Source organism: Lagenorhynchus albirostris, chromosome 6, assembly GCF_949774975.1.
Source record: "Lagenorhynchus albirostris chromosome 6, mLagAlb1.1, whole genome shotgun sequence".
In the NCBI taxonomy this organism is placed as follows: Eukaryota; Metazoa; Chordata; class Mammalia; order Artiodactyla; family Delphinidae; genus Lagenorhynchus; species Lagenorhynchus albirostris.
In genome coordinates, this window is record NC_083100.1 from 65,785,841 (window position 1) to 65,811,927 (window position 26,087).

The following is a 26,087-nucleotide window of genomic DNA, read 5'->3' on the forward strand; positions in this document are numbered from 1 at the left end:
CCGCAACTAGAGAAAGCCTGTGCGCAGCAACCAAGACCCAACACAGCCAAAATTAAATAAACTAAAAAAAAATTTATCCAGAAACTGTCATATTCCTTTCACATTGTTTAATTTCATTTAAAAGTTAAGAAATTGTATCTTAATTTCTTATGTTCAGAGAAGTAAAGACATTGAAAATTAAAATAGTTCCATTATATATTTTTGTATCTCTTACAGAACTATACGTAGAGTAAATTTCTCAGAAAATTTAGCATCTAGAAAATATTTTTCCTACAAAATCCAAAATTGTCCTTTTTACAAAATGACTCTTTAATTCCATGTGTTTCTCTTTTTGTCACCCCTTCACTTATTAATTCAATAAACTTTATTGAAAGGCTACTAGGTCCCAAACACTAGTAATATGGAAATAATTAATGATTAGACTTTTTTTTCAAGAAGGAACAGTATTTGTAAGCAAATAATCACAATATAAGACAGTGAATGTATAATAATGGCTATACATGTTACTGGTAGCACAGTGAGAGGATTTCTTAATTTTGCCAGTCTTTAAGTGGGAAGAAAGTAGAAGCTATCAAGGAATAATTCACAGAGGAAGTGACACTTCAACAGGACGTTGAAGAATCTAACGAATTTGCCAGAGACAGAAAACTTTGAGATAATGAAATAGTCACCTATAATAATTATTTTAGCTTTAGTACAATATTTTAAATTATTTTTTATTTCACTTGTTTTAGCAGTTGACATGATTTATGCATCTTTTACTAAGCTGCCTATGATATATTCTATAAGTTGGTAGAATGTAAATTATAATTAATTATTAGTCATTTGTAAAGTGTTAAAAAATACAGAAGACAGTTCAGAAAAGTTAAAATCCCTTTATTTTGAAATATGTAGCTGTTTTGAGAACGCAAAGAAATCCCTGTCATTCTTATCTACTTTTACAGAATGAAGTTTTTTTTTGTTTTTTTTGTGTGTGTGGTACGCGGGCCTCTCACTGTTGTGGCCTCTCCCGTTGCGGAGCACAGGCTCCGGACGCGCAGGCTCAGCGGCCATGGCTCACGGGCCTAGCCCCTCCGCGGCATGTGGGATCTTCCCGGACTGGGGAACGAACTTGTGTCCCCTGCATCGGCAGGCGGACTCTCAACCACTGCGCCACCAGGGAAGCCCCCAGAATGAAGTTTTTATTTTTCATGAGGAGGGTAAAAAAACACTGATACCTTTTAAAATACTATGTTAGTACCTGTGATTATCACTAATTTTACATTCATAAAGAAAAAATGCTTTGTACTATTAACTAAGTATCCAATCTCCTTAATATAATATCTAATATTTAGAGGGAATAACACTTGTGCCTTTGAATAAATTATATAATGTATTTAAAACTATAATATATTTAAAATTATAATAATGTACTTAAAATTATGAACTTTAAAAGAGCGGCCTGATCTTATTCTCATTTTGCAATGTCATGCAAATATTCATCATGTGACTTTTTTTCCTAAACAGGATATCATTATTTTCTGGAGGGTTTTTCAGATGCACTACTGTGTGGAAATAGCTCAGATGCTGGGTAAGACAATCATTTGTGTGTGTGTGTGTGTGTGTGTGTGTGTGTGTGTGTGTGTGTGTGTGTGTATATATTTTCTCTTTTTTTATACAAACTGACAGATAACAGCCAAGTAACTTTATTCATACTAATTTGCTATAATTAAGCTTATTTATAAGGTGAGGGATTATTTAAATATTAGACAAGCTTTCATGTTTCATAAAACAAGAAGTTATACTTTAGCTCTAATGCTGTTTCCCTTAGATGAGTATATGTGAGCTATGAGACAACTCTGGATTATCCATGGTAGGAAAATGAACTAGACATATGTTAACACACTAATTACCAACAGAAAATAGTTTTGTAAAATATAACTAGAAATGCTATGCAATATTTTAATGATGACATCAAGTGGATAGTAAAATTATGTTAAGTCAAAAGTTGGGAAATGTATTAATTGCTTATTTATCATACTTTTATCCCTTGAAATAGCAAATCTTCCTGGCTAGACAATATCATAAGTATAGCAGGCTACCAGAATAAAAAGACAGCAGAATTTCTTATAATACTTTCTTTTGCCACGTTTACAGCCAATGTCCAGAAGGATACATGTGTGTGAAAGCTGGTAGAAATCCCAATTATGGCTACACAAGCTTCGATACCTTCAGTTGGGCTTTTTTGTCCCTGTTTCGACTGATGACTCAGGACTTCTGGGAAAATCTTTACCAACTGGTGAGAACCTGAAGAGACACATATTGTGTTTAATTGGAAGTATATAAGAAAACCAGCTTAGTTATGAAATCCAAATCAATTACCCTATTGATTATAACACATATTAAGCATAGCAATGCCAGGAGCAGCAATTCTCTCTCATTTCCCCTTGGCTCAAAACCTATTTCCCACCCTTCCCAGACACAGATCCTCCTAAACAGAAGGCATATATTCCCCTCAACTCTGTTTACCCGCTCAAGTATCATCCTTCAGGTGGCAGGTGATGAAAATGAATAAGCAGATGTAGAAGGATAACTTTGGTCTCTTCCTTAACTTTATTCAAAGCCTCAGCTCTTTGATGGAGATCTCCATGGTACTTTATTTGACTCTGCTTTATTCCTGATAAATCCAAGAATTCCCTCCTACACATCAGAATGTTGAATGCATGAGTTAGGGGAGAAGGAAGAGGATGATGTTAAAGAAACAGACAGTCAACGAGGTAGGAGGGGCTGTGAACGTCGTCATTATTATTTATATCAGAGTCCTATAAGACACACAGTAAGTTGGAGACAGGTAAAGCCACCCGTTAGTGAAATAATATTGAAAAAAATAATTCTGGTGTTCTTATTTTCAGACATTACGTGCTGCTGGAAAAACATACATGATATTTTTTGTGCTGGTCATTTTCTTGGGCTCATTCTATCTAATAAATTTGATCCTGGCTGTGGTAGCCATGGCCTATGAGGAACAGAATCAGGCCACCTTAGAAGAGGCAGAACAGAAAGAGGCTGAATTTCAACAGATGCTTGAACAGCTTAAAAAGCAACAGGAAGCAGCTCAGGTAAATTCACCAAATCAACTCAGGTAAATTCACCAAATCAAATATGTCCTGTCTCATGGTACAAACCTTCTTTATTGTTTTGGTTGTTACAAAAATACTGGAGAGAAAGTGAGAGACAGATAATTGTTTGTACTTAAGAGAAGCTGGTAGTATAGGGGATTAGTAAGGATTTCTACATTGTTTTCATCATCTATAAGTCATTTAGTTTAATTATTCTAAGATGTTTATGATATGGACCACAATAGAACTCTCTCATGCTATTTTAATCATCATAAAATTTTTAGAATACAAGGGAAAATGTGATTTTGGGGTCTTCTCAGGTGAGAAACTTACTGAATGAGTATACTGGCATTAGAAGAAAATCCTAAGAAATCATCTTTTCTTAGAAAAAAGTTTATTGGTTATTATATAAAAAGATGTTCATGTGGTTCTTAGAAGATTGTCTATTACTTTCTTTAACCAAAACTATGTTGTCTTTTAATGTGGTTGCTTAATTGCCTTTCTTACATAAATAAGAAAGTGATTGACTATTATAATGTTCTCTGATACAGCAGTATCCAATAAGCATATGAAAGTCACCAATTTTTATGGAGATCGGGGAACCTAAGAATTACTTGTTCTTATAGTGAGGTGTCAGTACTCACAGTACAATAAAATGCCCTTCTTATCCCTTCCATCTTTCCTTACTCTTTCCGTTCAGCATCGAAACTCACTGTCTTTACTAAAGAAGAAAGTTGTTTGGGGAGTATTAATTTATTTGCAAGAGTCCTTGTATTGAGAGTACTCTTGGAACAATGATAATAATCAAAAAGTGCCAACCTAGGGCTAGTACAAGTTGTGATCAAAAAGCATTGTTTTCATTCCATGACCATGTGGCCAGCAAGAACCAGTGCCGAATTAAAGAAGTTGGGGATGGTCTTTGGAGAACTGAACATCTTGTCTTGCTTAGCCGAAACTTCTGACCCTCCCTTCTCCAGTCTTCTGAATAGAGTATTGTGGAGGGGTAAGGAAGGGATTTTATCACCTTCCGTAAATTTTATTGATAATATTGTGAGAGTATTGGACAACCCTGTTTCAATAACTGGAAAGAGGATCTCAGCTCTTTATCTCATTCCTCCTATCTTTGGATTAGACCCCAAGTTACTGATCAGCTTTTCTTCCATGCTCCAGTTTTTTTTCAGTGGAAAAAAAAAAAAAAAAAAGACAGTGCTAATTAGATACCAATTTTTAGAGTAAATCAAATCCCAAAAGTAATATGAATTTATGTTCTTGTTATTGTCTGATTGATCCTTTTGAATATGCAGTCTGTAAAACATCATACAAATGTAATCAATGTTAGCACAAAGAAAACCAAATTAACTCTAAAAGCCTTTATTAGATGGAAAGAAAAAATTTTTCTTTTATACTTGCAGAGTTTCTTCGATGTAAGATTAGCTGGAGTCAGCTAAATTATTTTTAAAATGCTTTGCAAATACTTTAGCTATTTTTTTAAAGGTAAAGTCTTCTCTAGTTCCATGCTAAGACCATTTCTCCTCAATGTAGCAGGCAGCGGCTGTAACTGCCTCAGTGCATTCCAGAGAACCTAGTGCAGCAGGCGGGCTCTCAGACAGCTCATCTGAAGCCTCCAAGTTGAGTTCCAAGAGTGCAAAGGAAAGAAGAAATCGGAGAAAGAAAAGAAAACAGAAAGAGCAGTCTGGTGGAGAAGAGAAAGATGACGATGAATTCCATAAATCTGAATCTGAAGACAGCATCAGGAGGAAAGGGTTTCGCTTCTCCATAGAAGGGAATCGGTTGACATATGAAAAGAGGTACTCCTCCCCACACCAGGTATGGCACTGCTGAGTTAAATGATGCATGGATGGAAATTAGAATACTGAAGAGAGGGGTAGGAATTAAATACAACTTATGATTTTTTTTAAATCTTTATTGGAGTATAATTGCTTTACAATGGTGTGTTATATTCTGCTTTATAACAAAGTGAATCAGTTATATATATACATATGTTCCCATATCTCTTCCCTCTTGCGTCTCCCTCCCTCCCGCCCTCCCTATCCCACCCCTCTAGGTGGTCACAAAGCACGGAGCTGATCTCCCTGTGCTATGCGGCTGCTTCCCACTAGCTATCTACCTTACGTTTGGTACTGTATATATGTCCATGCCTCTCTCTCGCTTTGCCACAGCTTACTCTACCCCCTCCCCATATCCTTAAGTCCATTCTCTAGTAGGTCTGTGTCTTTATTCCTGTCTTACCCCTAGGTTCTTCATGACATTTTTTTTTCTTAAATTCCATATATATGTGTTAGCATACGGTATTTGTCTCTCTCTTTCTGACTTGCTTCACTCTGTATGACAGACTCTAGGTCTATCCACCTCATTACAAATAGCTCAATTTCGTTTCTTTTTATGGCTGAGTAATAGTCCATTGTATATATGTGCCACATCTTCTTTATTCATTCATCCAATGATGGACACTTAGGTTGATTCCATCTCCATGCTATTGTAAATAGAGCTGCAATGAACATTTTGGTACATGACTCTTTTTGAATTATGGTTTTCTCAGAATATATGCCCAGTAGTGGGATTGCTGGGTCGTATGGTAGTTCTATTTTTAGTTATTTAAGGACCCTCCATACTGTTCTCCATAGTGGCTGTATCAATTTACATTCCTACCAACAGTGCAGGAGTGTTCCCTTTTCTCCATACCCTCTCCAGAATTTATTGTTTGTAGATTTTTTGATCATGGCCATTCTGACTGGTGTGAGATGATATCTCATGGTAGTTTTGATTTGCATTTCTCTAATGATTAGTGATGTTGAGCATTCTTTCATGTATTTATTGGCAATCTGTATATCTTCTTTGGAGAAATGTCTATTTAGGTCTTCTGCCCATTTTTGGATTGGGTTGTTTGTTTTTTTGTTATTGAGCTGCATGAGCTGCTTATAAATTTTGGAGATGAATCCTTTGTCAGTTGCTTCATTTGCAAATATTTTCTCCCATTCTGAGGGTTGTCTTTTGGTCTTGTTTATGGTTTCTTTTGCTGTGCAAAAGCTTTGAAGTTTCATTAGGTCCCATTTGTTTCTTTTTGTTTTTATTTCCATTTCTCTAGGAGGTGGGTCAAAAAGGATCTTGCTGTGATTTATGTCATAGAGTGTTCTGCCTCTGTGTTCCTCTAAGAGTTTGACAGTTAGGTCTTTAATCCATTAGGTCTTTAATCCATTAGGTTAGTTAGGTTAGTTAGGTCTTTAATCCATTAGGTCTTTAATCCATTTTGAGCTTATTTTTGTGTATGGTGTTAGGGGGTGATCTAATCTCATACTTTTACATGTACCTGTCCAATTTTCCCAGCACCACTTATTGAAGAGGCTGTCCTTTCTCCACTGTACATTCCTGCCTCCTTTATCAAAGATAAGGTGACCATATGTGCGTGGGTTTATCTCTGGGCTTTCTATCCTGTTCCATTGATCTATCTTTCTGTTTTTGTGCCAGTACCATACTGTCTTGATTACTTTAGCTTTGTAGTATAGTATGAAGTCAGGCAGCCTGATCCTTCCAGTTCCGTTTTTCTTTCTCAAGATTGCTTTGGCTATTCGGGGTCTTTTGTGTTTCCATACAAATTGTGAAATTTTTGGTTCTAGTTCTGTGAAAAACGCCAGTGGTAGTTTGATAGGGATTGAATTGAATCTGTAGATTGCTTTAGGTAGTAGAGTCATTTTCACAGTGTTGATTCTTCCAGTCCAAGAACATGGTGTATCTCTCCATCTGTTTGTATCATCTTTAATTTCTTTCATCAGTGTCTTATAATTTTCTGCATACAGGTCTTTTGTCTCCTTAGGTAGGTTTATTCCTAGATATTTTATTCTTTTTGTTGCAATGGTAAATGGGAGTGTTATCTTGATTTCACTTTCAGATTTTTCATCATTGGTGTATAGGAATGCCAGAGATTTCTGGGCATTAATTTTGTATCCTGCTACTTTACCAAATTCATTGATTAGCTCTAGTAGTTTTCTGGTAGCATGTTTAGGATTCTCTATGTATAGTATCATGTCATCTGCAAACAGTGACAGCTTTACTTCTTCTTTTCCAATTTGGATTCCTTTTATTTCCTTTTCTTCTCTGATTGCTGTGGCTAAAACTTCCCAAACTATGTTGAATAAGAGTGGTGAGAGTGGGCAACCTTGTCTTGTTCCTGATCTTAGTGGAAATGCTTTCAGTTTTTCACCATTGAGGATGATGTTGGCTGTGGGTTTGTCATATATGGCCTTTATTATATTGAGGAAAGTTCCCTCTATGCCTACTTTCTGCAGGGTTTTTATCATAAATGGGTGTTGAATTTTGTCAAAAGCTTTCTCTGCATCTGTTGAGATGATCATATGGTTTTTCTCCTTCAGTTTGTTAATATGGTTTATCACATTGTTTGATTTGCGTATATTGAAGAATCCTTGCATTCCTGGAATAAACCCCACTTGATCATGGTGTATGATCTTTATAATGTGCTGTTGGATTCTGTTTGCTAGTATTTTGTTGAGGATTTTTGCATCTGTGTTCATCAGTGATACTGGCCTGTAGTTTTCTTTCTTTGTGACATCCTTGTCTGGTTTTGGTATCAAGGTGAAGGTGGCCTCGTAGAATGAGTTTGGGAGTGTTCCTCCCTCTGCTATTTTGGAAGTGTTTGAGAAGGATAGGTGTTAGCTCTTCTCTAAATGTTTGATAGAATTTGCCTGTGAAGCCATCTGGTCCTGGGCTTTTGTTTGTTGGAAGATTTTTAATCACAGTTTCAATTTCAGTGCTTGTGATTGGTCTGTTCATATTTTCTGTTTCTTCCTGATTCAGTCTTGGCAGTTTGTGCATTTCTAAGAATTTGTCCATTTCTTCCAGGTTGTCCATTTTATTGGCATAGAGTTGCTTGTAGTAATCTCTCATGATCCTTTGTATGTCTGCAGTGTCAGTTGTTACTTCTCCTTTTTCATTTCTAATTCTATTGATTTGAGTCTTCTCCCTTTTTTCCTTGATGAGTCTGGCTAATGGTTTATCAATTTTGTTTATCTTCTCAAAGAACCAGCTTTTAGTTTTATTGATCTTTGCTATCGTTTCCTTCATTTCTTTTCCATTTATTTCTGATCTGATTTTTATGATTTCTTTCCTTCTGCTAATTTTGGGGGTTTTTTGTTCTTCTTTCTCTAATTGCTTTAGTTGCAAGGTTAGGTTGTTTATTCGAGATGTTTCCTGTTTCTTAAGGTAGGATTGTATTGCTATAGACTTCCCTCTTAGAACTGCTTTTGCTGCATCCCATAGATTTTGGGTCGTCGTGTCTCCATTGTCATTTGTTTCTAGGTATTTTTTAATTTCCTCTTTGATTTCTTCACTGATCACTTCATTATTAAGTAATGTATTATTTAGCCTCCATGTGTTTGTATTTTTTACAGATCTTTTCTGTACTTGATATCTAGTCTCAAAGCGTTGTGGTCAGAAAAGATAGTTGAAACAATTTCAATTTTCTTAAATTTACCAAGGCTTGACTTGTGACCCAAGATATGATCTGTCCTGGAGAATGTTCCATAAGCACTAGAGAAAAATGTGTATTCTGTTGTTTTTGGATGGAATGTCCTATAAATATCAATTAAGTCCATCTTGTTTAATGTATCATTTAAAGCTTGTGTTTCCTTATTTATTTTCATTTTGGTTGATCTGTCCATTGGTGAAAGTGGGGTGTTAAAGTCCCCTACTATGAATGTGTTACTGTAGATTTCCCCTATTATGGCTGTTAGTATTTGCCTTATGTATTGAGGTGCTCCTATGTTGGGTGCATAAATATTTACGATTGTTATATCTTCTTGGATCGCTCCCTTGATCATTATGTAGTGTCCGTCTTTGTCTCTTCTAATAGTCTTTATTTTAAAGTCTATTTTGTCTGATATGAGAATTGCTACTCCAGCTTTCTTTTGGTTTCCATTTGCATGAAATATCTTTTTCCATCCCCTTACTTTCAGTCTGTATGTGTCTCTAGGTCTGAAGTGGGTCTCTTGTAGACAGCAAATATATGGGTCTTGTTTTTGTATCCATTCAGCCAATCTGTGTCTCTTGGTGGGAGCATTTAGTCCATTTACATTTAAGGTAATTATTGATATGTATGTCCCTATTCCCATTTTCTTAATTGTTTTGGGTTCATTATTGTAGGTCTTTTCCTTCTCTTGTGTTTCTTGCCTAGAGAAGTTCCTTTAGAAGTTGTTGTAAAGCTGGTTTAGTGGTGCTGAACTCTCTCAGCTTTTGCTTGTCTGTAAAGGTTTTAATTTCTCCATCAAATCTGAATGAGATCCTTGCTGGGTAGAGTAATCTTGGTTGCAGGTTTTTCTCCTTCATCACTTTAAATATGTCCTGCCAGTCCCTCTTGGCTTGCAGAGTTTCTGCTGAAAGATCAGCTGTTAACCTTATGGGGATTCCCTTGTGTGTTATTTGTTGTTTTTCCCTTGCTGCTTTTAATATGTTTTCTTTGTATTTAGTTTTTGACACTTTGATTAATATGTGTCTTGGCATATTTCTCCTTGGATTTATCCTGTATGGGACTCTCTGTGCTTCCTGGACTTGATTAACTATTTCCTTTCCCATATTAGGGAAGTTTTCAAATATAATCTCTTCAAATATTTTCTCAGTCCCTTTCTTTTTCTCTTCGTCTTCTGGAACCCCTATAATTCGAATGTTGGTGCGTTTAACGTTGTCCCAGAGGTCTCTGAGACTGTCCTCAATTCTTTTCATTCTTTTTTCTTTATTCTGCTCTGCAGTAGTTATTTCCACTATTTTATCTTCCAGGTCACTTATCCATTCTTCTGCCTCAGTTATTCTGCTATTGATCCCATCTAGAGTACTTTTAATTTCATTTATTGTGTTGTTCATCATTGTTTGTTTCATCTTTAGTTCTTCTAGGTCCTTGTTAAATGTTTCTTGCATTTTGTCCATTCTATTTCCAAGATTTTGAATCATGTTTACTATCATTATTCTGAATTCTTTTTCAGGTAGACTGCCTATTTCCTCTTCATTTGTTAGGTCTGGTGGGTTTTTATCTTGCTCCTTCATCTGCTGTGTGTTTTTCTGTCTTCTCATTTTGCTTATCTTACTGTCTTAGGGGTCTCCTTTTTGCAGGCTGCAGGTTCGTAGTTCCTGTTGTTTTTGGTGTCTGTCCCCAGTGGCTAAGGTTGGTTCAGTGGGTTGTGTAGGCTTCCTGGTGGAGGGGAGTAGTGCCTCTGTTCTGGTGGATGAGGCTGGATCTTGTCTTTCTGATGGGCAGGTCCATGTCTGGTGGTGCGTTTTGGGGTGTCTGTGGCCTTATTATGATTTTAGGCAGCCTCTCTGCTAATGGGTGGGGTTGTGTTCCTGCTAGTTGTTTGGCATAGGATGTTTGGCTAGTTGTTTGGCATAGGATGTCCAGCACTGTAGGTTGCTGGTCGTTGAGTGAAGCTGGGTGCTGGTGGTGAGATGGAAATCTCTGGGAGATTTTCACCATTTGATATTATGTGGAGCTGGGAGGTCTCTTGTGGACCAGTGTCCTGAAGTTGGCTCTCCCACCTCAGAGGCACAGCACTGACTCCTGGCTGAAGCACCAAGAGCCTTTCATCCACACGGCTAAGAATAAAAGGGAGAAAAAGTAGAAAGAAAGGATTAGTAGAAGTAGAAAGAAAGAAAGAAAGAAAGAAAGAAAGAAAGAAAGAAAGAAAGAAAGAAAGAAAGAAAGAAAGAAAGAAAGAAAAGAAAAAGAAAGAAAGGAGGGAGGGAGGGAGGGAGGCAGGGAGGGAGTACGGAAGGAGGGAAGGAAGGAAAGAAAGAAAGAAAGAAAGAAAGAAGATAAAGTAAAATAAAATAAAGTAAGATAAAATATAATAAAGTTATTAAAATAAAAAAATAATTATTAAAAAAAGAAAAAAATTAAAAACGAAAAATAAAAGGAAGGATAGAGCCCTAGGACAAATGGTGGAAGCAAAGCTATTCAGACAAAATCTCACACAGAAGCATACACATACACACTCACAAAAAGAGGAAAAGGGGAAACAATCATAAATCTTGCTCTCAAAGTCCACCTCCTCAATTTGGGATGATTCGTTGTCTATTCATGTATTCCACAGATGCAGGGTACATCAAGTTGATTGTGGAGCTTTAATCCGCTGCTTCTGAGTCTGCTGGGAGAGATTTCCCTTTCTCTTCTTTGTTCTCACAGCTCCCAGGGGCTCAGTTTTGGATTTGGCCCCGCCTCTGCGTGTAGGTCGCCGGAGGGCGTCTGTTCTTCACTCAGACAGGACGGGGTTAAAGCTGCCGCTGATTCAGGGGCTCTGGCTCACTCAGGCCGGGGGAAGGGAGGGGCACGGAGTGCGGCGCGAGCCTGCGGCAGCAGAGGCCAGCATGACATTGCGCCGCTGTGATGTTGCACCAGCCTGCGGCGCGCTGTGCGTTCTCCCCGGGAAGTTGTCCCTGGATCCCAGGACCCTGGCAGTGGCAGGCTGCACAGGCTCTCGGGAGGGGAGGTGTGAATAGTGACCTGTGCTCGCACACAGGCTTCTGGGTGGCAGCAGCAGCAGCCTTAGCGTCTCATGCCCGTCTTTGGGGTCCGCGCTTTTAGCCGCGGCTCGCGCCCGTCTCTGGAGCTCCTTTAAGCAGCGCTCTTAATCCCCTCTCCTCGAGCACCAGGAAACAAAGAGGGAAGAAAAAGTCTCTTGCCTCTTCGGCAGGTCCAGACTTTTCCCCGGACTGCCTCCCGGCTAGCCGTGGTGCACTAACCCCCTGCAGGCTGTGTTCACGCAGCCAAACCCAGCCCTCTTCCGGCGCTCCGACCGAAGCCCGAGCCTCAGCTCCCAGCCCCGCCTGCCCCGGCGGGTGAGCAGACAAGCCTCTTGGGCTGGTGAGTGCCGGTTGGCCCTGATCCTCTGTGCGAGAATCTCCCCGCTTTGCCCTCCGCAACCCTGTTGCTGTACTCTCCTCCGCGGCTCTGAAGCTTCCCCCCTCCGCCACCCGCAGTCTCCGCCCACGAAGGGGCTTCTAGTGTGTGGAAACCTTTCCTCCTTCACAGCTCCCCCCCACTGGTGCAGGTCCCGTCCCTATCCTTTTGTCTCTGTTTATTCTTTTTTCTTTTGCCCTACCCAGGTACGTGGGGGTTTCTTGCCTTTTGGGAGGTCTGAGGCCTTCTGCCAGCGTTCAGTAGGTGTTCTGTAGGAGTTGTTCCACGTGTAGATGTATTTCTGGTGTATCTGTGGGGAGGAAGGTGATCTCCACGTCTTACTCTTCCGCCATCTTCCCTGAAGCCCAGCCAAAGCAATCTATGTATTATTCTTTTCTGATAATTCTTTCAGTGTATCCCTTCTGGCTTTGTGCAAAGCGATTCTTTGTTTTGTACCTCGCCGCTCCTGAGCTCTACAGATCCCGCTCCTTCCACACAGTTCGCCAATTCTGCGGGCCTTACTCAACTTATGAATTTTTATCAACTGAATTGACTGCTGTGTTTATTATATTTAAACCTATCCTTTCTGTACATAGTTATGAGAAAATTTTAGTTTGCACAGGTAAATCTACAGTGGGGTGTAGTTGAGATAACACTGCATTGAAAGTCAGGGGACCCAGATTCTCACCTGAACCTGTCTGCTGGTACTTGTTGTAACTACTGACATTTCATCTTTCTGGTCTGCAGCCTTTTTAATGAGAAAAAAAATTGTAGATAACTGATCAGTAATCTACAACTCTTTGGTTATTTTATATTGTTTTTTCATCCCTGACTACTTTATAAACTATCATGCATGCTTCTGAAAACATTAGTCATGGTATACTTTATCAAAAAGCACATCACTCTGAATTTCAGAAGTCTTCAAGTTCCAACAACACTGTGCCTTTTAGGTAAACAAGAACAATAATTAATTTAAAGTGATTTTAGAAAGATGGACTAAAACAATTTGTGAAAAGTGTTAGAATTTCTTGAAGGGAAAGAGCAACGGAAACAAATGTGCCCCTGTTAAGGTCATGCTACTGATATTTATTGAGTGTTTACCATGTCCATAGTAAGGTACTAAAGATGCTTGCTTTTGAATATGAAATATGGTGGTTCAGGGTTTTGTTTTTCAATATCTTTAAGTTGCGATCTATCTCCCCAGTCATTAATGTCAAGGGCTAGACATCGTCTCTTAGAAAAGTAATTTCATTTAATCCGAATGCACATAAAACGAGAATGTTAATCAAAAAAGAATGAGTCACATTCTGTTTTGAATGCTGAAGTCCCCTTCAACTTAATCTTGCAAAATAAAAGCACATTCCAAATGGCCATATTAATATTATTTTATTATTATTTGTTTTTGGTTTCAAACTTTTAGTCTTTGTTGAGCATCCGTGGCTCCTTATTTTCTCCAAGGCGAAATAGCAGAACAAGCCTTTTCAGCTTCAGAGGGCGAGCAAAGGATGTGGGATCAGAGAATGACTTTGCTGATGATGAACACAGCACCTTCGAGGATAATGAAAGCCGCAGAGACTCCTTATTTGTGCCCCAACGACATGGAGAGCGACGCAACAGTAACCTGAGTCAGACCAGTAGGTCGTCCCGGATGCTGGCTGTGTTTCCAGCTAATGGGAAGATGCACAGCACTGTGGATTGCAATGGTGTGGTTTCCTTGGTTGGTGGACCTTCAGTTCCTACATCGCCTGTTGGACAGCTTCTACCAGAGGTGATAATAGATAAGCCAGCTACTGATGACAATGTAAGGAAGTTTTAAATAGTTCAGGCATGGCTGGCTCATTATTGCTGCACCAGCCAGTGTTTCTACAGAATGGAACCCCTTGAGAATGATACCTGGTTGGTCAAGCTGTGAATGCACCTGCATCTTTTAATATCTTTAAGAGAGTATCCAACTAAAACTTAAGGCTTCAGCACCTTCTTGCATAACACCTGAATGCATTTACTTATTAAATGTGCTAAGGATTAATTAAACACAGTAGTAAATGACTGCTTCCAGTTGGAGGATTTGCTATATACCCATGCTGAACTTAGACAGCAGGACATCCTCTAAAGCTCTGGTGTAAGAGTAAATGAATGATTCTTATGTTTAACTGTAAAGGGTGTATAATAAATCTTTCCAACGGATTCTTCAATATAGCTCTGCTTTAATTTAGAAGATTTTCAAGAACACTGTGCCTGAATAGATAGCTTCAATATTATCTTAAAATTTCTAGTACTCATATTTGTCTTACTAAAAAGAAAATGCTGATATAGGTCTTCTCAAAACTAATCTGAATGAAGAGACACAAATAAAAATATTAATACAGGAAGATAAAGAATTGTCTGTGTACAAAGGTATGTTATGTGTTTGTGAATGTGTACCCAGATGAGGAATTTCTAAACATATGCTGCCTCTTATTAGACTTGGAAATATATCAGCATGGTGAGGCATGACCAAGTCAGAATTAGATGACTTATTGCTTTGGTACCCTGGATGAAACTGTTGTCCATGCAGCATGTGTTGTTATTTTTTTAACATACAGTTTGTGTTGTCAGTGATCATCTATGTCTTGTGTCCAGAAAATGAGATGGCAGCTACGAGTGTTGTAATTATTTGTACTTCTTTAAAAATAAAGGGCTATCTTCTCAACATAAAATGCCTTGATCATTTAGATGTCGTTTCAAATCACTACCTTTTACTATTAGTTCAGAAATAAGGAAATTGTTAAATATGTCTCTCAAATTTATCAATCATATCCAAATTACATTATGTCTCATAAAATTATGAAATCAGAGGGTAAAAAAAAACAACCCTCAGTTTTTGCTGTATGAGTAAATGGTTAACAGTTTGGACATTCCAGGCTAATGATACAATAAGTCAGCAATGTCTGCCATCACCAATTAACTATGAACGTGCATGTCGCATGTGTTTCATGAATTTCACAGCGTCACATTGGTTGTTCACTTATCATATTGCTCAAGTTAATCATTTAATACATTAGCATTTTCTTTACAGGGAACAACCACTGAAACTGACATGAGAAAGAGAAGGTCAAGTTCTTTTCATGTTTCCATGGACTTTCTAGAAGATCCTTCTCAAAGGCAAAGAGCAATGAGCATAGCCAGCATTTTAACAAATACAGTAGAAGGTTTGTAACAAATTCCATTTCCATTTCAGTTGTTTTCACTGAGCTTATATTGTCTCATTCGAAACGAATGTCTCTGTGAGTTGGAAGCAGTGTATTCTAAAGAGAACATAACAGGTCTTATTTAAGAGTTACTTGTTATACTTACTCCTGTATTCTAGAAGCTTTAAAAAAAGTTACTTAAATTCCGTGATATTGAAACTAAAGAATGTATCCTGTGTGTGGCAACTCCTTGAAAATGCAGAATAAAGCATTTCTGTTAGGGGTTTCTAACACCATTAGTCATGGTGTTCCTCTCTTCTGTTCCACTTAGCGTAGGACTTCCTAAATACTCTCAAGATTGGAGGGGAGGAGTGGGTCATTCTCACAAAATAAAAACAAATTAAAAAGATGATTCTTGGCTCTACCCTATCTCTCTGTCCTATGTCTTATAGCCTGAGGATGACACCATAGCCAGACATTAACATAGGATTACACACAGTCTACACTACTCCAACCCATATTCCTATTGAGACTTCATTTAAAAGACCATTCACTTAACTTAAGGCAAAGTATGGAACCACAGGATCAATGCATAAGAGAAGAAAACCATTCTTTGCTACCTCTGTTCTGTGTTTATGTGTGAAGAAATATTTTGGGCCGTCTAAAGATTAAATTGTATAGTTTTTTTTAAATCAAGTATAAAAGAGGTTGACTGTTGCAAATGGAAATGTGTTAGTTACTAAAAAGAAGTCTAGTCGATTTGAAAGGAATATATGTGTATAAAAATATCTTTTGGTGGTTGTTTTTATTTTTTTTTTTTTAAATCTAGAACTTGAAGAATCCAGGCAGAAATGCCCACCCTGTTGGTATAAATTTTCCAACATGTTCTTAATCTGGGACTGCTCGCCACATTGGTTAAAAGTGAAACATATTGTCAACCTGGTTGTGATGGACCCATTTGTTGACCTGGCCATCACCATCTGTATTGTCTTAAATACTCTGTTCATGGCCATGGAACACTATCCCATGACGGACCATTTCAATAATGTGCTTACAGTAGGAAACTTGGTAAGCATATTGGAAGGTAAATGTGTTCAGTCTTCAAACTTTCTGTTTGAGAAACTCTTTACATTTAATAACTTACAGCAGTCTTTCCACCACCCTTTCTACCTCCTGGCTCCCAAAAGATGGGAATTATATCTAGCTGGATATATCCTACTTTTGCCAAAAATAACAGCCCTTAAGATCAAAGCAGAAACTGAGAAAGAGAGCAATAGGCACAGGCCTACAGTACTACTTGAAAAGTCAATATTGTTATTTATAACTATTTAAAGCTACAGAAGCAGTCCATAGTTTAAGGACACACTTTTTGAAATGATGTTATCACAGTTTCCCTACCTGTAGAAGGCTAAAATAAAATTACAGATCTTTTTATCTTGCTTAGTCATCATCATTATAAGCAATAGTTTAACAACTCAAAAATGTCTCCAGCTTTTCCACTTCCAGGATCTAGGTAGACCATGTATTGTTTAATCCATCTATTTTAGATCAAATCCATAAAATATTGAAAACATCCAGTATATTTTGTGTATTATATGATTAACAGTGCCACTTTTGGTGAAGGTTGCCACTAAATTCTTTCTCTTCTGTGCTTAAAAACCATAAATTATTAAAGTGTTTGTTGACTCAACATAGGAATATTAGCTTTTATTTGCTGAAAGAATGGTCTCTAAAATAATGTATGCATTTTCCATAATATTTGTTTTAGGGTTTAAGGTTTTTGATGGTGGAAAGCAAAACATGTAAAGCATCCTGAATTATAGTATTTCTATTTTTAAAGCTTTAGTATTTATATAAGTTTAACCAAAAAGTTTGTTCGGATTTTTCTGTAAGATGTTACATAAGAGGATTGGTCAGCCCAATACTATGGAAGTAAATTAATTTTTTTCATGTGCATAACAAATACCAATAATAGTAATGCACATATTATAATATAGTTACATATGTATAATGACAACTATCTGATTAGAGGGAAATGTGAATAAGCTTATAGATACATAAAACTGTTTATGGGAAAATCTTGTCAGTAGCTGTGCTGTATGAAGTCTGAAGGAAAATTCAGTTTGATGTGATGGAAAGAACACTGGTTAAAAATAGATTTGCTCTCAATCCTAGTTTTGCCGTTTTCTAGTTGATATTCGGCAAATCGTTGCACCCATCTGAAGACCTGTTTCCTCATCTGTAAAGTCATGGTTATAATTCCTGCATTATGTGTTTAATAGCGTTTCTGTTGAGGATAAAATGAAATAACTTATATGAGAGCTTTTCATCAACTATAAATTACTATGCAAATGTAAGCTAGTAATATAATCATGACTAGTATAAACATTTTGTTCTAAGAGCAAATATTATGTCATTCTACTTTATCATTATCTGATGGAATTAGAGTAACTTTGTTTTGATCTTAGGTGTTCACTGGGATCTTTACAGCAGAAATGTTTCTGAAAATTATTGCCATGGATCCTTACTATTATTTCCAAGAAGGCTGGAATATCTTTGATGGTTTTATTGTAACGCTTAGCCTGGTAGAACTTGGCCTGGCCAACGTGGAAGGATTATCAGTTCTCCGTTCATTCCGATTGGTAAAACAAAACAAAACAAAACAGCACAAAGACAAAAACCTTTCCAACAAGCATCATGGGTTTTACATCATAGGTTTTACCACACACCATTAACATTTTAAGTTTTTGTGTGACATTTGCATTGTCAAAAACAGTCCCTAAATGGAAAAAAAAATTGTTCCCACTTATTTAGAAAAAACTTTATTGCAAAAATCCTAGTCACATAAAGTTTCATATATTGCTCAGTTACCATTCTGACTAATTATTGTTTCTAGATATGACTATAGTTAATATTTCTGGATCTAAGAAAATATTTTAATGAAAATGTATCACATTTTAATAGGGCTTTGAAAATATAAACACCCTTATATAGTGGTGGATGACAATCAGATATAAGATGTGCATGTAGAAACTCTTCCTAATTCTACCTCTGGAAATTATGCTCCTTCCCAAAATCAGACAAGAGAAATCTGTAGGATTACTTGCTATGTCCACTGATTCACATATATGTCCTTGCAAATCAGGGAAAGAATTATAAAGTCATGGGAAGTATTCCAGGTTTTTAAATGCAGGTACATCTAGCTATGTCAGTGCTCCAAAGGAGCAATATGAATAATAAACACTTTTCTCTACTTATAGCAGGGCTCAATGTGATGGTACTTTGCATGCTATTGACAAATGAGTATCTTTGAGCAGAGATCATTGAGATCACATGTTAATATTAGTGTCAGGCCTGGTATGCCTTACAACCACTTTCACAAAACAAATTAAGGACAGTTGGTCCCCAAGTAATCATTAAAAATTCACTCTCAGGGAAATTGATCTCAAGGTTAAAATATGGAAGAATCAGATTCTTCCTAGGGGGAGTCCAAAAATTAGCCATGCACCTGAAAGTCATCAAGGGCAGGGCAGATGTAAGAGAGTCTTTTTGTTTTGGTTTTTTTGTTTGTTTTGTTTTGTTTTTAGATAAGAAGCTCCCAATGGGAAGACCTTTACTTCTTATTTGGTAAAGTGCAACATTTGCTCACAGCTCTCTGTCCTTGATAGATTAGGAAATGTGTCTTGGAGTAAAGACAAGCACTGACACAAAGACATCCAGACAGCCTGCTCTCCATGCCTTTTGCTTAGGAGAGTGGTGCTATGACAGTGCAGTGGCACCAGGTCATTTCTAATTGGTTAAGGTCCAGAGGTGGATGGATTTAAAAGTTTGGAAAGCAAAGTGCAAGAATGCAAGGTGGCTCTTGCATATTTCCCCAGTGAAGATTGGTAGATTGTAAGTTCTTCAGTCAGTAGTGGGTAGATTGTAAGTTCTGCAATCAGTAGTGGTCCAGGATATCCACTAGCTTTTTTTTTTTTAATGTCTTTTGTTATAGATGTATCTTTCTTATTGAGGTATAATTGATATAACATTATATTAGTTTCAGGTATACAACATATGATCCAATATTTGTATATATTGCAAAATGATCACTACAGTAAGTCCAGTTAACATCCATCACCATGCTTAGTTGTAACATCTGCATAGCAGATGTTGTAAGAAATTCAATTTTAATCACTTCTTAGTAAAGCTCAATATATGTAATGCTTTTAAAGATTGATCATAATAATATACATTATTTTTTTAATTTTCCAGCTCCGAGTTTTCAAGTTGGCAAAATCTTGGCCAACATTAAATATGCTAATAAAGATCATCGGCAATTCAGTGGGGGCTCTGGGAAATCTCACCTTGGTGTTGGCCATCATCGTCTTCATTTTTGCCGTGGTCGGCATGCAGCTCTTTGGTAAGAGCTACAAAGATTGTGTCTGCAAGATCTCTAGTGACTGTCAACTCCCGCGCTGGCACATGCATGACTTCTTCCACTCCTTCCTGATTGTGTTCCGAGTGCTGTGTGGAGAGTGGATAGAGACCATGTGGGACTGCATGGAGGTCGCCGGTCAAGCCATGTGCCTTACTGTCTTCATGATGGTCATGGTCATTGGAAACCTGGTGGTATGTACCCATTTAAGAAATGTGTTTCAGAAATACATTAAGAGCATAATGAAATGATGACCATTTTGTCCAAAACAAAGACTATGATTAGTAATTTTAATATCAAAGTATCAAAGTCTATTACCTTTGATACACTTACAGTCTCACTTTGACAACATAACCATATAGCAGTGACCATACAATATTTATACTCAACTCCATTTTGTCAATCATTTCATGTGAATTCCAATAGAGTATCATATTGAAGACAGGTCTAGCAGGAAATGTTGGGAACATTTCATAAATTCAGATCCAAGGAAGGGAGAAGTCTGAAGAATAAACTTAGAGAAAGCCCAGTCTTACTTGACAGTATAGTACTAAAAAGTGGTGCCTTTAAATGTTCCTAGTTATTTCCCCTTTTCCTTGCCCCTTCATGGTAGTTAGCATTCAGTCACTCTATGTCATATGGCAGATGCGTGAACCAACCTGGATTAACCAATCCTTTAGTGGCTCTATTAACCAAACAAAGGTTGGCTAATGATGCCTGAGATTACCCAAATGGAGTAACTGATCAATCTTCTCTCTTAAGTTTGGAACATTACTGTTATAGTACAGAAATATATAATATACTCCAAAGGATATGTACATTAATATTACAGTCTCATGGAAATATTAGCGACTGATTATGAACAGTTGCCTAATTAGTGAACAGTGGAGTATGAGAAATGCAGTAGATCAAGAAAACATGTGTTGATGCCTATGTTAAGCTCATAATTCTCGTTCTGGGTCATAATGGTTATTTTTCAATTAATATCCAATTTAATATCTCTCTTCAAAAAAAAGAAACTAAAATTCATTTAAAGGCATAATTTTAAACACTAATGAATTTTAAGTTTAGAACTCTTATATAGAACATGTATAAATCTTGTTTCTTATATTTGTACAATTTTAAATTTAGTAAAACCATAGGTCAGCTCATTCAGCATCTTCATTTTATAAGTAGGGGAACTTGAGACCAACAGAAATCATGTCTTTGCCCATGGATGAACAGTGAAGTAGCTATTGAACCAGACCACAAATTCAGATCACCCAATTTCTTTTTTTTTTTTAATTAATTAATTTATTTATTTTGGCTGCATTGGGTCTTCATTTCTGTGTGCGGGCTTTCTATAGTTGCAGCTAGCAGGGGCTACTCTTTGTTGCAGTGTGTGAGCTTCTCCTTGCAGTGGCTTCTCTTGCTGCGGAGCATGGGCTCTAGGCACACGGGCTTCAGTAGTTGTGGCGCACGGGCTTAGTTGCTCCACGGCATGTGGGATCTTCCCGGACCAGGGATCGAACCCATGTCCCCTGCATTGGCAGGCGGATTCTTAACCACTGTGCCACCAGGGAAGTCCCTAGATCACCCAACTTCTGATCACTGTGCTGTGGTGTTTCTTGTCTAGTTGTTAGAACTTATAGTTTCCTCCACACTTCGAGAAATAAGTGATCTCAATCTGCTCTTCTTCACATTGGGGTGAGATTATAATGATGTTTGTATTATTTTTAAGGTCCTGAACCTCTTTTTGGCCTTGCTCCTGAGCTCATTTAGTGCAGACAACCTTGCAGCCACTGATGATGATAATGAAATGAACAATCTCCAAATTGCTGTGGATAGGATGCACAAGGGAATAGCTTATGTGAAGAGAAAAATATATGAATTTATTCAACAGTCCTTCATTAGAAAACAAAAGATTTTAGATGAAATTAAACCACTTGATGATCTAAACAACAAGAAAGACAGTTGTATGTCCAATCATACAATGGAAATTGGGAAAGATCTTGACTATCTGAAAGATGTAAATGGAACCACAAGTGGAATAGGAACTGGCAGCAGTGTTGAAAAATACATTATCGATGAAAGTGATTACATGTCGTTCATACACAATCCCAGTCTTACTGTGACTGTACCGATTGCTGTAGGAGAGTCTGACTTTGAAAATTTAAACACAGAGGACTTTAGTAGTGAATCAGATCTGGAAGAAAGCAAAGAGGTAAGATTTTATAGATGTGGGTGGGTATAAATGTATATGTGTATACTTATATTATATTGCCTGTATTTATGATTATATATTCTCCATGTAGAATATTTTTGCCATCATATAAAATATTTTTTCATTGAAGAACCAAAGATTTAAGCTCAGTGAGGTGATTAATAAATTGAAGAATAATATAATATATGTATAAGTTTTCTCATCCTAAGTAATGGATATTTGTTAGATAATGAATGAATGAATGATCCAAGAAATGAACAAGCATCATCAGATTTTTAATCCTTGTAATAACCTCAAAAGGATGTGTTATTTTTCTAACTTTTCAGATAAGAAAACTAGCTTAGGAAGTTTAAGATCATGTAGCTAATGAGGAAGTATAGCTGAGAATTGAATTCATAATCTTTGTTTATGCATTCTGTATATCTGACACCATACTCATTAGCTCACTTACATGGAAGAGAACTGAGCAACAAGAAATAGTCTATGTCATTCCTCCGATTAAAATTACACTGATCTGCATATTAATCTTCCAGGCTGCCATAACAATGTACCACACACTGGGTGGCTGAAACAATCAAAATGTATTTTCTCACGTTTCTGGAGACTGGAAAGTCCAAGGTCAAGGTGCTAGGAGGGTCAGTGTCTGGGGAGAGCTCTCACCTTTGGGTGTGGATAGCTGCCTTCTGTGTCCTCATTTGGCCGTTCCTCAGTGCATGGGCATATGGATAAATAGCTCTGGTCTCTCTTCTTCTTATAAGAGCACCAGTGCTGCTGGATTAAGATTGCACCCTTATGACCTCACTTAACCTTTATCACTACTTCACAGGACAAATCTCCAAATAGAGTCACATTGGGAGTTAGGGCTTCAAAATATTAATTTTGAGGGAACACAATTCAGTCCATAGTAACTGACTTAGAAATATTAAGCTAAAACTCTAATGGATATAAAAGATAATTCCGAAGAAGTCTAGAACAAACCACCTTCATTTCCCATTTATTGTGTGGAAGTCCCAAAAATGGTAAGGTGCCTTAGGTTACACAGTCCAAATTTTTAAATATTTATTTAAAGACTATTTTTTAGAACAGTTTTACGTTTACATAAAAATTGAAAGGAAGGCAGAAAAATTTCCACATACTCCCTGCCCCCCCCCACATATATAACCTCCCCCATTATCACCATCCCCTACCAGAGTGGTATATTTGTTACAGTTGCGGAATCTACATTGATGTGTCATTATCACCCGAAGTCCATAGTTTACATTTGGGTTCACTCTTGGTATTGTCCATTTTATGAGTTTGGACAAACGTATAAAGACATTTATCCACCCTTATAGTATCACACAGAGCAGTTTCATGGATCTAAAAATACTCTGTGCTATGCCTATTCATCCTTCCCTCTACGCTAACCCCTGGCAGTCACTGATCTGTAACTGTTTTTGCCTTTTCCAGAGTATTATATAGTTGGAGTCATATAATATGTAGCCTTTTCACACTGGCTTCCTTTATTTAGTAGTACACATTTAAGTTTCTTCTGTGTCTTTTTATGGCTTGATAGTTCATTTCTTTCAGTACTAAGTAATATTTTGTAGTCTGGATGTTTAGTTGTCCATTCACCCACTGAAGGACATCTCGGTTGCTTCCAAGTTTTGGCAAATGTGAATAAAGCTGCTATAAACATCCATGTGCAGGTTTCTGTGTGGATATAAGTTTTCAGCTCATTTGGTTAAGTACCAGGGATGGCAATTTCTGGATGGTATGCTAAGTGTTTTGTTTTGTAAGAAATTGCCAAACTGTGTTCCAAAGTGGCTGTATAGTTTTGCACAGCCACTAGCAATGAATGAGAGCTCCTGTTGCCCCACAGCATTTGGTGTTGTCAGTGTTCTGGATTTTGGCCATTCTAATAGATGTGTAGTGGTACCCCATTGTTTTTTAATTTACATTTTATGATGACATATGATGTGGAGCATCTTTTTATATGCTTCTTTGTCATCTGTATGTCTTCTTTGATGAGGTATCTTTTAAGAGCTTTGACCTGTTTTCTGATCAAGTTGTTTGTTTTCTTATTGTTAAGTTTTGAGAATTCTTTGTACATTTTGAATAACAGTCCTTTATCAGCTTTGTTTTTGCAAATATTTTCTCCTAATATGGCTTGTCTTCTTACTCTCTTGACAGTGTCTTTCACAGAGCAGATATTTTTAATTTTAATTAAATCCAGTTTATTAACTCTCTCTGTCATATATTATGCTTTTGGTATCATATCTAAAAAGTCATCACCTTTTCCAAGATCATTATATTTTCTCCTGTTATCTTCTAGGAGATTTATAGCTTTGCATGTTTACATTTAGGTCTGTGATCCATTTTGAGTTAATGTCTGTGAAGGGTATAAGGTCTGTGTCTAGATTCATATTTTGCCTGTAGATGTCCAGTAGTTCCAGTACCATTTGTTGGAAAAGACTATCTTTGCTCCATAATATTGCTTTTGCTCCTTTACCAAAGATCTGTTGACTAGATTCATGTGGGTATATTTCTGGGGTTTCTATTCTATTCTGTTTATCTGTTTGTCTATTCTTTCACCCATACCACACTGTCTTGATTACTATAGCTTTATGTATGTCTTTAAGTCAGGTAGTGGCAATCCTGACTTTTTCCTTTTCCTTTGGTATTGTGTTAGCTATTCTAGGTCTTTTGCCTCTTCATATACGCTTTAGAATCAGTTTGTAGATATTGACAAAATAACTTGTTGGGAGTTTGATTGAGATTGCATTGATCAATAGATCAATATAGATCAAGTTGGGAAAGACTGACATCTTGACAATATTGAGTCTTCCTATTCATGAACATAGAATATCTCCCACTTTATTTAGTTCTTTGTTTCTTTCATTAGAATTTTATAGTTTTCCTCATATAGACCTTATACACATTAGATTTATACCTAAGTATTTTATTTATGCAGTGCTAACATAATGGCATTTTTTAATTTCAAACCCCACTTGTTAAATGTTAGTCCATAGGAAAGTGATGAACTTTTGTGTATTAACTTTGTAATCTGCAACCTTTTTATAATCACTTATTAGTTCCAGGAGGTTTTTGTTTTTGTTTTTTTATGTTTTGTAGATCCTTTGGATTTTCTACGTAAACAATAATGTCATCTGCCAACAAAGACAGTTTTACTTCTTGCTTCCTAATCAGTTACGTTTTGTTTCCTTTTCTTGTCTAATTGCATTAGTTATGACTTCCAGTACAGTGTTGAAAAGGAGTGGTGAGAAGGGATATACTTGTCTTGTTCCTGATCTTAGTAGGAAAGCTTTTAGTTTCTCATAATTAAGTACAATGTTAGCTATAGGTTTTTTGTAGATGGTCTTTATCAAGTTAAGAAAGTTTCTCTCTATTCCTAGTTTACTGAGAGATTTTTATCATGAATGGGTGCTATTTGTTGTCAAATGTGTCCTCTGCATCCACTGATATCATCATGTGATGTTTCTTCTTTAGATTATTGATGTGATGGATTACATTAATTCATATAGTCTAAATATTTTTAAATACTTTAAATACTAAATATTTAAAATATTCAGAGGATCAAATACTATCAACGATATTTTATTAGGGATAAAGTTCTACTAGAATATTACCATGTCCAAGGTAATGCATTTTGACAGTTGATCAAGTAAGATATCATAAGCATGTGAATTATTGCCTATGTTCCTTTAAAGATGTTTCAAGCTTTTATAAGTCTCTGAATAGGCTAAGTCATCCACTACTCTTCAGAATGGAGCTAATATCAGAGCTGGAAGCTGCCGCCTTGACTCCAGCCTGTGGGCTTCCTTAGGTAAATCAGATTTGTGTAATGATAGGGGGAGAGAAAGCATGTAGAGATGTAATTGTGGGTAGATCCTCATTACATTTCACATTTCTATGGAAATGGATTTGGGAGATAAAAATTACAGATCATTTTTGCAAAGCATTGTAAAATTTTTTCAGGATTTTTAATTTGAATATTATTTCAGTTCAAACTTTGTTCATTAAAAACTTGAGTTTTGCTAAAGAATCTGATGGAGGCTGATTTTTTTAGTTGTTACCTTTATATTTAAAAAATTGGTTCTGAAGTTCTGTTAAACTTGGCAGTATTCTTCCTAGTCTGATTTTCTTTGTCTTGAATCTTCATACCTTTATTTAATATTTGATGAAGACTAATAACTACTCCATGCTATCTGTTGCATTAAAACATGTTTTTCTTTTTCTACTGAAGTATAGTTGATGGACAATATTATATGTTACAGGTGTACAA

The 26,087-nt window shown here is 36.8% G+C and overlaps 1 protein-coding gene across 6 annotated transcripts in view; it reads left to right on the forward strand.

Annotated features, from left to right (window-relative positions):
• Window positions 1–26,087, forward strand: part of LOC132521792 (sodium channel protein type 1 subunit alpha) — a 94,144-nt gene that overhangs the window by 23,472 nt on the left and 44,585 nt on the right. Inside the window, exons 7-16 of one of the 6 annotated variants that reach the window (XM_060151461.1) lie at window positions 1,507–1,570; window positions 2,137–2,278; window positions 2,892–3,098; window positions 4,641–4,925; window positions 13,436–13,816; window positions 15,071–15,203; window positions 16,012–16,250; window positions 17,651–17,824; window positions 19,437–19,793; window positions 21,320–21,802. In XM_060151461.1, coding sequence (XP_060007444.1) covers window positions 1,507–1,570; window positions 2,137–2,278; window positions 2,892–3,098; window positions 4,641–4,925; window positions 13,436–13,816; window positions 15,071–15,203; window positions 16,012–16,250; window positions 17,651–17,824; window positions 19,437–19,793; window positions 21,320–21,802 — 2,465 coding nt within the window. Of the gene's footprint in view, window positions 1–1,506; window positions 1,571–2,136; window positions 2,279–2,891; window positions 3,099–4,640; window positions 4,926–13,435; window positions 13,817–15,056; window positions 15,204–16,011; window positions 16,251–17,650; window positions 17,825–19,436; window positions 19,794–21,319; window positions 21,803–26,087 lie in introns of all 6 variants that reach the window. The other 5 variants (XM_060151462.1, XM_060151464.1, XM_060151463.1 and 2 more) reach the window with 5 other exon arrangements.